The sequence below is a fragment of the Sturnus vulgaris genome, chromosome 3 (assembly GCF_052056855.1).
Source record: "Sturnus vulgaris isolate bStuVul1 chromosome 3, bStuVul1.hap1, whole genome shotgun sequence".
NCBI lineage: Eukaryota > Metazoa > Chordata > Aves > Passeriformes > Sturnidae > Sturnus > Sturnus vulgaris.
Genome location: NC_142245.1, coordinates 1,262,516 through 1,275,507, shown reverse-complemented (window position 1 = coordinate 1,275,507; position 12,992 = coordinate 1,262,516). Strand labels below are relative to the sequence as shown.

At 46.4% G+C, this 12,992-nt stretch overlaps 1 protein-coding gene across 1 annotated transcript in view; it reads left to right on the top strand.

Moving 5' to 3' along the window:
• Nucleotides 1–7,654, top strand: part of ISM1 (isthmin 1) — a 36,685-nt gene extending 29,031 nt beyond the window's left edge. Inside the window, exons 4-6 of the mRNA XM_014895009.2 lie at nucleotides 1,686–1,829; nucleotides 4,070–4,159; nucleotides 5,773–7,654. Coding sequence (XP_014750495.1) covers nucleotides 1,686–1,829; nucleotides 4,070–4,159; nucleotides 5,773–6,290 — 752 coding nt within the window. The 3' untranslated portion in view covers nucleotides 6,291–7,654. The remainder of the gene's footprint in view (nucleotides 1–1,685; nucleotides 1,830–4,069; nucleotides 4,160–5,772) is intronic.
• Nucleotides 7,655–12,992: the final 5,338 nt, after the last annotated feature.

The window sequence follows — 12,992 nt, the reverse complement described above, 5'->3', positions numbered from 1 at the left end:
CCCAAAATGCTGGCCTTGTCCAGGAGAACTCAGTGGCAGATCCTGCCCATGGTGGGTGTAGGTGCTCCCCCACTGACGTGCTCCAACCTTTCCTGTGTGTGGCTCTCTCCTCCTGGGCTGGGCTGTTTGCTCACCTGCCCTCCTCCTCCCAGCCACATGGAGTTAAAGAGCTGGAAAAGAGATGGGAACAAGAGCAGTGCCAGGCACAGAGAGGGCAGATCACACTTTCCTGAGACACCTGATGCGTTTTTGGACTGTTGAGGTGCCTGCCTGCTGGCAAATGCCAGAACCACGGGTCTTGCATACCGGCATCGGCCGTGTTTACACCCACATCCCACTGCAGACACCTGATCCCAGTGTGGTGGCTTCCCCATCATCAGCCGTGTCAGAAAGGGAGGAGAAACACATCAGGTCCTTGCCACGAGGAGCTCACATCTAGGCAGCTTGCTCTGAGTGAGATATATAACCTCCCCACGGTCCTGGCAATAAATGTTTAATAGCACCCCACGGAGTTGTCGTCAGTCGTTGCATATGGAACAAATCAAGTTACGTGTTCTACTAACCAGCTCAGGAAGCTCACAGACAGCACAGCCCTGGGGGGGAGCAGGAATCATGTGTAGCACAGAGGCAGGGAAGGCAGGGATCCTCCCTAGGTCTTGCTGTAGCTTGGGTACTCTTACCTACAGCTACAGAGCAGCCTCAGAGCCACTAAACCAGATTCTGCTTTGCTGCCAGTGGTGGTGTAACCCAAAGGAGCTGCAAGTTATCATCACAGGGTCAGTGAGGTAGGGCTTTTTCCTGTAAGGTTGCAGGGAAAACCATGAAGCCAAATGTTCCCTCAGCTGGGAAGGCTGAGGGTGGGTTCAGGGGCTTGGTTTGGTGGCCTTCACACGGGGGGATGTGCAGCAGTTTACACAGCACACAAAGGGGGATGGTTCTGAAGAGTTTAGGTGCTCACAGCAGCATCAACTTCTGTGGTGCAGACCTGGTGTCCAGTGCCTTTGGCTGTCTACCAGAAGAGAATAAAGTCATGTTTCTTTTTCAGAAGGTTGCTCCTAGTAAATAGTCAGATTTGATGTTATTTAATAATTGACATGAAACACTAAAAATTGCGTGTCGTTCTCAGTGTGAGAAGAGCGTGCAGTTCCCTGTTGTCATAGCACTATTCCTGAAATACCTGTTCGCTGTTCAAGGGACTGATAAACAAAATTGTGATTTTCACTCATGACCCTTAGCTTACTGTAGCCCAACAACGCACAAACTTGCCCAAAAACTGAGTATTGTTCTGCTATTGTTGCATGTTTTGAAAAAGAAAACTTAATTTATCCTTTGCCTGATTAGTCTGTGGTCCACAAACACATTCCTATATGCAGGGAAATGACGTGAATAGATGTGTACTGTTAGTTCATGACCCAGCTTCGCAGCTGAGGATTCTCAGCTGCCAAAAGGTCAGAAGAGAAAAGGAAATATTTTTTCAAATAATGTTGCATGCATTTCCCTGAGGAGCACCAAGTGTGAAAACCATTTAAACAGCAGGCTTGCGCCTGGCGCTCTGCCCAAGCTTCAGGTAGAGACATCTGGATCCCATTCTTGTTTTGCCTGCTTAATAAAAACCACCACACAGTAGTTGTGGGCAGTGGGAGTTTCGCTTCCTGGTTTCCTCCCTGATGTTTGTCCTGTCACAGATTACATGGATGGGGAGGGAGACTGGAGCCCCTGGTCCCTGTGCAGCGTCACCTGCGGCGGCGGCAGCCAGAAGCGCACCAGGTCCTGCGGCTACGCCTGCACGGCCACCGAGTCCCGCACCTGCGACAGACCCAACTGCCCAGGTGGGAGCCGTTCCTGGGAAACGCTGCCACGGGGAGGGGAGCAGGGACAGCTGGGCAGCTGTAGTGGTTTGTAGAGGTGTTTTGGAATTTTTAGAAAAATCGATCTCCGTAAATTAAAAAAAAAAAAAGTTTCCTCTCCCCAATAAAATATAAAAGGGGGGGGAGGAAATGTAATCTAAAGTTTTATTCTAAGTGTTTTTTCTTACAGTTTCTAATAATAAAGTTTCTCTTTATACCTTCTAAAGTTAAACCTGCTTTGCCTTCCTCCTTATGCTATCTCAAAACAAAAGAATTTCAAATTAACAAACCAAAACCACTACAGCAGGGGTGGGGAGAGCCCTCCTGCACACAAAGCCCGGGTGTTCCGTGGCAAGGTAAGGGCTCTGGCGGGAAAAGACATGGTGATTTTCAGTGCCATTAATTTATAGTACTGATACACTGCTAGATGCAGTCCACCATCCCCTGGGAACTTAAAAGATAAGCACAAGCTTTCTTTAGGTCATGGCTGTCACTTTTGTGCACAGGCGTTTTGTATTCTAAAGGGTGTGATCTTGAAATAAATTTGGAGCTGTTTTAGAATTTCACACCAGCTGTGCTATCACCTCAGCGAGCTCCTGTTCTAGAATGGCATCGCCTGCATGGTGAACAGGGAGGAAGGAATGTATAGTTTTGGCTTGAATGTATTCAGAAAATATGGCCAAGGAGCCTTGCCTTAGCTGCTACCCATTCACAGGATTTGACATTCGAAGTGTCCTTACCATCACACAGTCTTCACTTAGGCAAAATCAAGGCTGAGCACTCGAGCCTACATAATGACAATTTGAAGCTGCTGTGGAAAACTGTTCTTTAAATGTTGCTGTGTGTTTGAATTTAGACCAATTTGTCATGCAGTAGCTACCACAATGCAGGGGATGGGTGCAAGGTCATTACTTCCCAAGATCACAGAGAAGTGAATACACAAATCGTGGTGGTATGCATTACTCTCAGTTTACTTAATGACTCAGAGAGGCAGAAATTCTTAAACTGGAGGTCAGGCTTTTTTTAATGGGGAGTGAAATGTCAGCAGCGCTGGAGAGGAGACTTAGAAGACTTGGTGAGAGGGTTGGAGAGAAGTTTCTCACTGGCAGATAAATTCGTGTCTCCATTGCAAAGCAACAACTGCGAGGCAGTTCAGGGAAAAAATGTTTCTGCATGCTCTCATACATCTTAAAACCTCAATAATAAGGAGTTAATTCCAGAAGAAAGCAAGTAACCCCAAGTTATATTCTCTAGTATTTATTACCAGCTAGCACCAAAAAGTGGCAAACATGAAAGAATATATTATGTCATATAACAGACCTCCAACGATCAGCAAGCAAAATATATTCACTCTTTGAGGCTGTGCTGACATTTTTGAAATTACAAGGTCAAAGCTCAGCTTCTGCTGTTTGTAATTCCAGCAGTGAATTACTGCCTTGTAATGGGTTCTTGGGATCTATTATTCTACATCTAGTGCTGGAGTTAAGGCAAAACCCTATGATAATTTTATTGAAAATTGGCCTGAGGCTGTTTTGAAGCTTTGCAAGCCACTATTATGCCCCCAGTTCAGGAGAGCAGGAGAAAGTTCATTGGCAAGAAGATGGATGGTGAATAGACTTCATTATTAACCATATAGTTACCACATATTAAAGGTCTTTCTGCTCTCTTTAGAGGTCTTTAATTCAATGGAGAGGAAAAATAAACACTAAAACGTATTTATGTTAAGCCTACATGGCACAGAAACATTAGGCAGGTCAACAGGCTGAACTAAAGCAGCAGCAAAAGGATGTTTACTTTGGCAAGATCATTTTTCTGGCCATCTCTATGTCTCTCAACTGATAGCAAATAATTAACTGGAGGCTGCTGGTAAATCCTGATATGGTGAGATCCTGGTGTTTTATTTGACAGCTGTGAATGGCGGGGATGGAATTGCTTGGTTATCTCTTGCCTAATCACACCTTTTAACTCCCTGGCAGTGGGAGAGACCAGCAAGCACCAGTCTTCTTCCCACATACAGAGATGAACTTCCTCACCTTTTCAACAGCACAGATTCCTTGGTCACGATGGCTTTGCAGGAACAGTCCAGCAGCCAGTTCAGAATGCTTCCCTGCCAGAACAAAGCCCCTGGCAGAGCCTGGGGAGGGAGGGGTGGCAGGGAGGCAGCTGGTGCCATTGTGCTGTGATGGGGAAACATCAGCAGCACTAACTGGTGCTTGTTGTAGGGATCGAGGACACCTTCAGGACAGCTGCCACCGAAGTGAGTTTGCTGGCAGGGAGTGAAGACTTCAACGCCACCAAACTGTTTGAAGTTGGTAAGCAACCTGGCCAATCCTTTCTCAGTCCTGTGGGATCGAGACGCTGAGTTTAGCATTGAAAATGTCAATAGTAACAGCCATTTATTACCTTGCTTATGTTTGTGACCTGGACATTTGCTTTGGTCATAGAATCTTTCTCCCCTCAAGTCCTGTGCTTGTTTCATCATAAAAGGGTTATTTGTTGTCCTAATTCAGAAGAGAGCTGTAAGACTCCATACTAATGGAGGGGAAAAAAATCAAACACTCTTTATTATTTTGCTGAAATAGCCTCGAATGGAAGACTCTATAAAGGCATTTTAAATGCAGCTGTCACAAAAAAAAAATAATTTTAAAAGGCAGTGACTTTTATGAGCATGCATTGCTTTTATAGTTCTGTATGAAAGCGATTTTATAGGGCATGGCTTGATTCTGAACTATCTAAAACTCCATCCAACATCTGCAATGTTCTGATTTTGTCCCTTCAATGAAATCATAATATGGCCATTCAAAGACACTGGATGCTGGATTGATTGAATAAATAGAGTAACCCAGCACCTCTCTGCTGTGGTGGCAGAACACAGTAGTTAATGACAGCCAGGATGAGACTTTTTAAGGAGATAGAAAAACAGGACACAGATCATTAAGTAAAGATTTTGCAAGAATGTGTGTTGTAATAGTTTTAGGTCCCAGTTAGTTACTCTCCTGCAGAGTCCTCTTAAGTAAGTGTGGAGCAAGATATGCAGGGGGGTTTTTGACAGCCCATAGGATGATCTAGACACCTTAAATGATGTTTTAGGTAGGAGACGTTTACCTGGATTCTCCCAAGAGTCTTGCAAAATAATAAAGTGCTGGTATTAAATATGCTACTGGTCTACAAATCTCTTTAATCCCAGCTATACAGCATGGCTCTGGTGCCATAAACTCCTGCTGATTGTACAGCCACTCTGATGTTACATCACATGTGCCCTTTTAGAACCTGAATCACTCTTGGCTGTATTTGCCAGCTAAGATGTCAGTCTCCATGTTTGAGCTACAGATGCTTGAAATACTCCTTTGGAAAGTGGATATCAGATAGAAAAAAGTATTTGTTTTTTAAAGAAAGGCTGAATTAGGGCCTAAAATGAACTTCAGAGAGAGTAATCCAGGCCTTGCTTGCCATCTTGGAATCTCTAGCATCACCTGAAACTGAATCTTTCAACATCTGACTGCCATTTTTCCTGGTGAGTGTGTTCTGACTGAGGGTTCCAACTGGAGACTGGCACCAAATCGCTGTGATTTCCCTTTTTCTCTTGCTTCCCAGCCCATGGTAGTGTCTCTTGTGCTGCATGGGGATATCAGCAGCCTAACTGGAATTTGCCAGGTAGAAAAAATGTCAGGGTGGCCTGGTTCTGCATTGTAACTCAGACTAGCACTGCGTGAAGTCACTCACAGGTGATTTCTTTATCTGACGAGACAGCACAGTAATACACAATAATACACTGGGCAGGGCAGCAAGCTGTGACTGCCCTTTCTGTCTACATCACAGCACTGGTGCTGAGCAGCTACACTTTTCTCATTTGTTCTCACTGATCACACACCAACTGGGATGCTGCTTAATGTATCTTAAGTTTCCATTTCCTGCCCTGCAACAGATACTGATAGCTGTGAGAGGTGGATGAGCTGCAAGAGCGAGTTCCTGAAGAAATACATGCACAAAGTGGTCAACGACCTCCCCAGCTGCCCCTGCTCCTACCCCAGAGAAGTCGCCTACAGCACTGCCGAAATCTACGACCGGCCCAAGAGGAAAAGCTTCCGCTGGAAGGACGCGAGCGGTCCAAAGGAGAAGCTGGAGATCTACAAGCCCACGGCGCGCTACTGCATCCGCTCCATGCTGTCCCTGGAGAGCACCACCCTGGCAGCACAGCACTGCTGCTACGATGAGAACATGCAGCTGATCACCAGGGGCAAAGGGGCAGGGACACCCAACCTGATCAGCATCGAGTTCTCGGCCGAGCTCCACTACAAAGTGGACATTCTGCCCTGGATCATTTGCAAAGGGGACTGGAGCCGCTACAACGAAGCCCGGCCCCCCAACAACGGGCAGAAGTGTACAGAAAACCCCTCAGATGAAGACTACTACAAGCAGTTTCAAGAAGCAAGGGAATACTGAGAAGATTTTTTTTCCTTTTCTTCAGATGCAAAATAGCATTCGTTTCCTGGATGCCAAAGAACTGATGGTGGCTGCTGCGTTGGCTCCTTGACAGGGGTCAATCAGTTCCTTTCTAATGAATGTGTATAGTTGTAATATAATACATAAGTATTTTTCACAGTGTGTGTAATTTATAAACACATATCTCTCTGTCTCACACACACCTATTTTTGCATACAGACGTACATAAGTCTCATCCTGATAGGATTTTATACTGCAATAACGTTCATGTAATAATGTGCATTTAATTTTATTTCCCATCTGTAGCATAATGAAGGGGGTGGGGGGTAGCTGCCATCACCATCGAGCCCCAAGGCCCCAGCTGAGGAGGCACATATTTAAAAGTTGTTATAAACAATAGGATTGAAGAATGTACTCTTCCATATGGGAATGGTTTACAAGATTAATGCACCTACAGCATCAGTTTTCTCTATAATTGGTTTCATGACTAGTCATATCTAAGGAGGGAAGAATTTTTTTTGGAAGGGTAATAGTCAAAAGTGAATATAGAGAATCTCTAGCAATTTTTCTCTTGGAATTCTTCCTGCTACCTTCTAGCTCAGGTCTTGGCGTTCCAGCTGGGGCAGGCCTGCAGGAAGATGTAGCTGTGATTTTCCTATGGGCCGGAAGATTTCCTGGTGTAAGAGTTGCAAACAGCCCCCTCCTGGAGACATCTCTGGTACAGAGCTGTTGGGGCTTACACCTCCAGAGCAGCTACCTGGGAACTGAGCATGCTGCAAGTTTTTGGAGGAGTGAGGGCAGAGGAGGAGTCCATGTCAAAGGACCAAAAGGATCACAGTTCCTTCCCAGTTTTTAACATGAAGAATGTTTGGATCTGCTTGTTTCTTTCTTTTAAGAGAAGGAAGAAGTTTATTATTTCAGAGAACAGTAAGAGTGGAATCCACAAGTTCCCCGGGATAAAAGATGCAACCAGCCCTTTCCCCCATTTTTCATTTCTCATGCTGAGTGCACAGTGTCCTACAGAAGTAGCTGTTTAAGGGAAGCTTTCTGGGAGGAACTGCTGGTGTCTTAAAATGTCTTAATTTTTTTAAAAAGCTAGCATTATTTTTGTAAAGTATTTATTGAATTGTAACAATGACTCACATGTGGGATATATCTTTTAATATGAAAGGCTTCTGTAGATGGAACTTGATTTCCAAGAGCACAACTGTTGTTAGGCAAAGGTTTTATTTCCAAATTTTTATAAAGTGCAAGTTTACATACATAATCCTGTTATAGAGCAGCTCATATCTGCATTCTGATGAAAGATAAGAGTTACACCCTGGGTAAATAAATACTTACAGTTCCATCCTGTGAAAGACTGCCTTGCTGCAAGTCGGTGTGTTCATTTGGAAGGCTCAATGTCACTAGAGAAATGCCTGTTTTGGGGTTATGTGGTCTGACACACACATGTGGAACCTCACCCTGGTAAAGCCCACGGGCATCATCGCAGTCAGTCTGAGCTCAAAGGTTCAAGACAGACACAAAAGGCAATTCCCTCTGCTGTATACAGACACACACAGATGATATTTAAGATCCCTCCTGACCCAAACCCTTCTGTGGAATCCTGTAAATCCTTTCAGTGTCTCTGTTGGGCTCTTGGATCTGGTTGATTGTGAGCTCATGGACAGACACGTGCACTGACAGCAGCCCCGCTGGCCTGGCAGGGCCAGGCTTGTGCTGGTGTGCCCAGGGGTGCAAACCAGGGGTCCAAAGGCAGCCTGGGCCGTGCACACCCAGTCTGACCCGTGCTGGAGGCTCTGCAGGGCCCCAGCACTGTGCTCCAGGTCTCCAGAAACACAGCAGTCCAGGCAGAACTGATGCCTGCAAAGGCTGACCTGGAGCTAGAGACTAGAGACTAGACAGGGCAAAAGGGATAAAATTGGTATTTATTGAAAGGGATAAAATTGGTATTTATTGAAAGGATACACCTTGGGCAGTGCAAGAGCCTGGCCGGGGCTACACCCAAATCAAATCCAAGATGGTCCCAGTCACGAATTTTTACACTTTTATAAGTTTTGGTTCATCTACATGTTGAGGTCAGTTATCCAACCACAGCCCCAGGCTATGAAGTCTCAGCCCCTGGCTTGCCCCCTTTCCTTCTCTGTTGTTTTTGCTTTTTTGGGAACCAGTTGTCCTTGATTCTCTAGCTGGGAATGGATTGTTGTGTCTAACTACCCTGTGAAGAGAACTCACTAACACATAATATGAAGTTTCAGAGTTACACACCAAGCAACAGAGATTCTGAAAAATATAAAAGCTAAAACCCAAGGCATCATTCCCCCCCTCCCCAAAGCCACTGCACATCTGCTGCAGTGACTGCTCTGCTGAGGTAACCTTGGCAGCTGGAAAACTTGGCCAAGCCATCAGAGCATCCCAGACCCAGACTTGGGTTGGTGAGGAAGACGTGGATATGTTCTAGCACAAGCTGGTAGTAACAAAACATGGTTAGTTGAGCAAGAGGGCAAACATGGGGATCACCCCTTATTTTTTATGGAAACCAGATTTTGCAAATTCTTGCAAGGTCATACGAAGGCGCCACTAGCTGGTGGAGCCAGTTAAATTGACAGCAGATGGATGAAAGGCACGAGGAACTCCAGGATCACTTCACAGGGAAGACAGGTATTTTCAGGGAGAAAGCTCTTCTTACTTAACTGTGTGGGGGGGAACAACATCCTCGGGTTTCTCTGGGAGAGAGATGAGAGGGTCGCTGGTCACAATTCTTGAAATATAAAACACATCCCTGCCCTTTGTGGATTAGTAAATTATGGTGCTATTGAGAAATGCTACTACTCTATTAATGCAGAACATAGCACATAAAGTGTCAGGGAAGAGGAAAAATTATTCTAATAAATGAGATGACGCACAAAGTTTCAAGTCTAACCACTCTTAATTTGCCAATGCTGGAAACTCTGAGGGAGTCAAATAACTTCTGATAGGACCTACCAGGTGTTTCATAGGATGGGTCCTGGAGCACAGATTGAGATAGTCTGTTCTCCTAAATAACAGTCCTTAATAAAAACAAAGTCTTACTTTGAAGTCCTACTTCATAATAAATTATGATCCATTCAGAGCTGGGCTGCTTATTTTATTCTGCTTTCTTTATCTCCTTTCCAGTGACCAAAACTGTGCATGAAATGACTTTGTGTAGTAGACTTCAGCAAGGTGCTGGAGTTCACCATTGCCAAATTTGGCTCCATCTTTGAAGTATAGAACTCTTCATATTAGAACAGTGGCCAAGGAAGGGTTTGTAGCTCCCATTCCCAGGCACAGGTCGGTGGTTAGGAGAAGCTGTTGTCACGTTTCTTATGTTACCACAGAACAGGCATATTGGAACGCTCAACCAAAGATATGGGGGGTATTGAAACAAGCATAACTCAATAGGGAAACTGAAACAAGGAAGCAGTCAAGTCATCCAGCTTATTTTTAACCCCCAGTCAATCAGCAGATACAGACTGCAGCACAGCTTCTGGGTCAGGTTGGTGGGAATGCGTGAAGCTGGCACGGCTTTATAATAAATGGATTGAATCGTACCTTTGATGGTTAAAAGGATGAGTGGGCCTGGTTTCACATTGCCTGGACAGCTGCTGAGCAGCAGAATTCCACCAACACAACCCACAGTGATGCATATGGGTTATAGGACAATATAGCACAAACCAGAACCATGCAGGCATCCACGAATCCCCACAGCCCTGCATTAGTTACCAGCTGCTTTTCCCCCCTCCCGCTGTGCAGACTGGTTAGCACTGTCAGCACAAGGCATTCTTTGGGAAGAGGCTGGAGAGCTCCTGGGGCTGTTCCAGACCCAGCATCACGGTGAGCTTGTAGGGCTGGCTGCCATGAGCTGCTCGTGCACCTGACACTCACATCTGAGTGGGGACAGGCCAGCTGAAGGCAGGAAAGGGGGGAATTTACCTTTTTCCTTTGCCCTGCCTGAATGGTGGGGCCTTAAAGCCACAGTGTCTTACTTGTGGTGTCTCCCTGGTTGGAAGGTGGGAAGGCAGTGAGAGCTGAGTGATGGCCCAGGGAGTTGCATCTTCTGAGGAGCCACCAGTGCCCCCCCAGTCCTTCCTTTTCTCCCCTTCCTTCCTTCCTTCTCCATCAGGACACCAGCACTCCTCAGAGCAGTTTGGCTTTGGCTTAGCTCAGCAGCAGAGTCACACGCTCGCCCATCCCTGGAGAAAGTCCCTGCTCAGAACCCACCCAGGCACAGCCACTCTGCAGCTCCATTGTCACCCACAGCACCACGCAGCATCACACAAGGGCCAGTGGCATGGCTCGCTGTCACCCAGAGGAGGAAACCTGCAAAACAGATGTGGACAAACCCGGATTTCTTCACGTTCGCTGCGTCCACCTGCACAGGTCCCTCCCCTCCAAACACACTGAGGAGGGACAGCATCAGCAGGAAGACCACCAGAATAAAGATGACACTTTTCCCAGCAAGCTGGAGTGAGTGTGTGTTGCCACCTGGCTCCGTGGCATTCCTGTGCCAGCTGAGAGAGCCTTGGTGTTTTTCTATCACCAATTCCCCGCTTCTTTCCCTTTGTAACTTTTAATGGAAAAATGTGTGGGCAGTTTCCATTATGCCTGTGCCGTTTCAGACAAATTAAGGGGTTGGCTAAGAAATCACTGGTTTCATATTTCATACAGAAAACACACACATGCATATATTTATATGCCTATGTAAATTAATTTAGGATATCCTCTAGTCATGTGCTGTGCAGCGGTTCGCTGCCGAGCGGTGCCTGCAGGAAGAGTCCCAGAGCAGAGCACTTCCTTGCCTCCTGCACAGGCCACGAGGCTATTTTTGCACTTGCACAGGGGGGAGAAGGGCCAGGAGGCTAAAATGGCAGCAGTCATTCTTCAGCTCTGCCTCTTACTTTACGAGTGGCAGGTTTATTCATTTTTCCTTTTCAGCTGCGCTGCTAAAGCCACAGACGCCTTTTATGACTGTGCTAATTTTCTATCAGTTCAGGGAGTTATAAAGTTTTTCCTTATTTATTCTCTATCTCAAGAAGGATCTGGGAGTGGAGGGGTGGGATTTTTAAACATACAGAGAAACTTTTCATTCAGTACATTGCACAATTTATAAGGGGGTTCAGAATGTTGTATTCTGGAAGTGATAGCAATATTGCACAGGTCAAACTGGCCAAACCTAACACAGCTAAGTGTGGGTGGCTCTGGTCTTCAGAAGAGAGCTTAGATAATATTTCCTTTTTAGAACTGGGCAAACAGTGTTACATGTGTTAAATGTCAGAGCTTGCTGTTTATTATGGGTCTGAGCAAAAAGTGGAACAGTGCTTCACTTATGGATTTCAGGAGGACTCTGCTAAGACTCTGAAACATGCCTGAAGCAAGGGACAGCATGTGCACACCATGGTGGTGGGTACAGGATGTGAGTCAGAAAGTTTGGGGAGCAGAGAAGGCTTGGGAACCAGTTCCCACTCCAGGCACCATATTCCAGGCTGGCTCCTGCCTCTGCACAGCTGTGCTTAACCCATTTGCTGTGCTTAGCCCATTCCTTTGTCCCCAAATCCAAGCTGCAGCCATTCCCCTTTCCACACTTCCCAGGGGCAGCTCTTGAGGGGGTGTTACTCAGCCATGAAACACAAAGCTGGGACACAGCTGGCCTTGGAAAAGCCCCATCTGCCTGAGTAGGGCTCCTTGAGCTGGGTAAGGAAATGGGAGAAGTGCAAATGAACTGGACCATGCAGACACAGGGATTCCTGTGTCCCACTGTCTCTGGCAGTGTTTACCATCAAGCAGTCCGTGGGGAGCACCTTCTAACCACAGTGCAGCCCGGCTTCATGCACCTCCTGCCTGCCAAAAATCACGAGGGCAAATCTGAAGCAGTGTTCCAGCACTGCTGCTGTTCCTATTATCCCAAAAAGGACAGGGGATCCAGCTGGCATGACATGTCCATCCAGGAGCCAGCTCCCACCAGGAGGCAGAGGCATAGCTCCATCTCATGTGCAAATGTCCCAGCTATTCCAGTACAACCTGCAAGTGACAGCTTGGAGAAACAGCAAGGTCTGCCACTACTGGCCTGCAGCAGTAACCACATCTGAACACCCTGAATTCAGTGAATTAGTTCTCCTACACATCCCTCGTCTTACAGCCTGCCTGGGAAGCACCAAGAAAGAGTGTGGAAACAGGAGGAGTCTCTTCGGGTTGAGAGGATGCAATGACAGGAATGGAAAGAACCTCTGGCCAGTGTGAGAAGGAAAGAACAGTGCATTGAGTTACAATGTGGCCTCATTAAGGGTCATCCCAACTTAAATCAGCGTGTGGACAATGATATCATGAAGGAGAGTGGTCTCAGAGAGGGGAAAGTCAGAAGGAGCAAAGCAAATCTTGAAAAGGAGCTGAGCAAAGAAAACACAGTGTCTACGTCCAAAGCAGGCTGAAAGGATTTCCCTTGCCTGGCTGTCCACTGACAGAGCCATTCCCCAAATATTAAATCACCACTAGGTACACAATCCCAGAAAAATCCAAATTAAAAGGTGCAGCTGGTAGGTGTGAGGGGATTCCTGAGCCACTTCCCTGGATAACAGCACCCATGGCCACGTGCTTGGAGAGGCCACAGCTTCCAGCTGCCTCCATGGCAGTGGTTAACCATGACAAATAACTGTGTTTGCCCTCGCCCATAGTGGCACAGCCCTC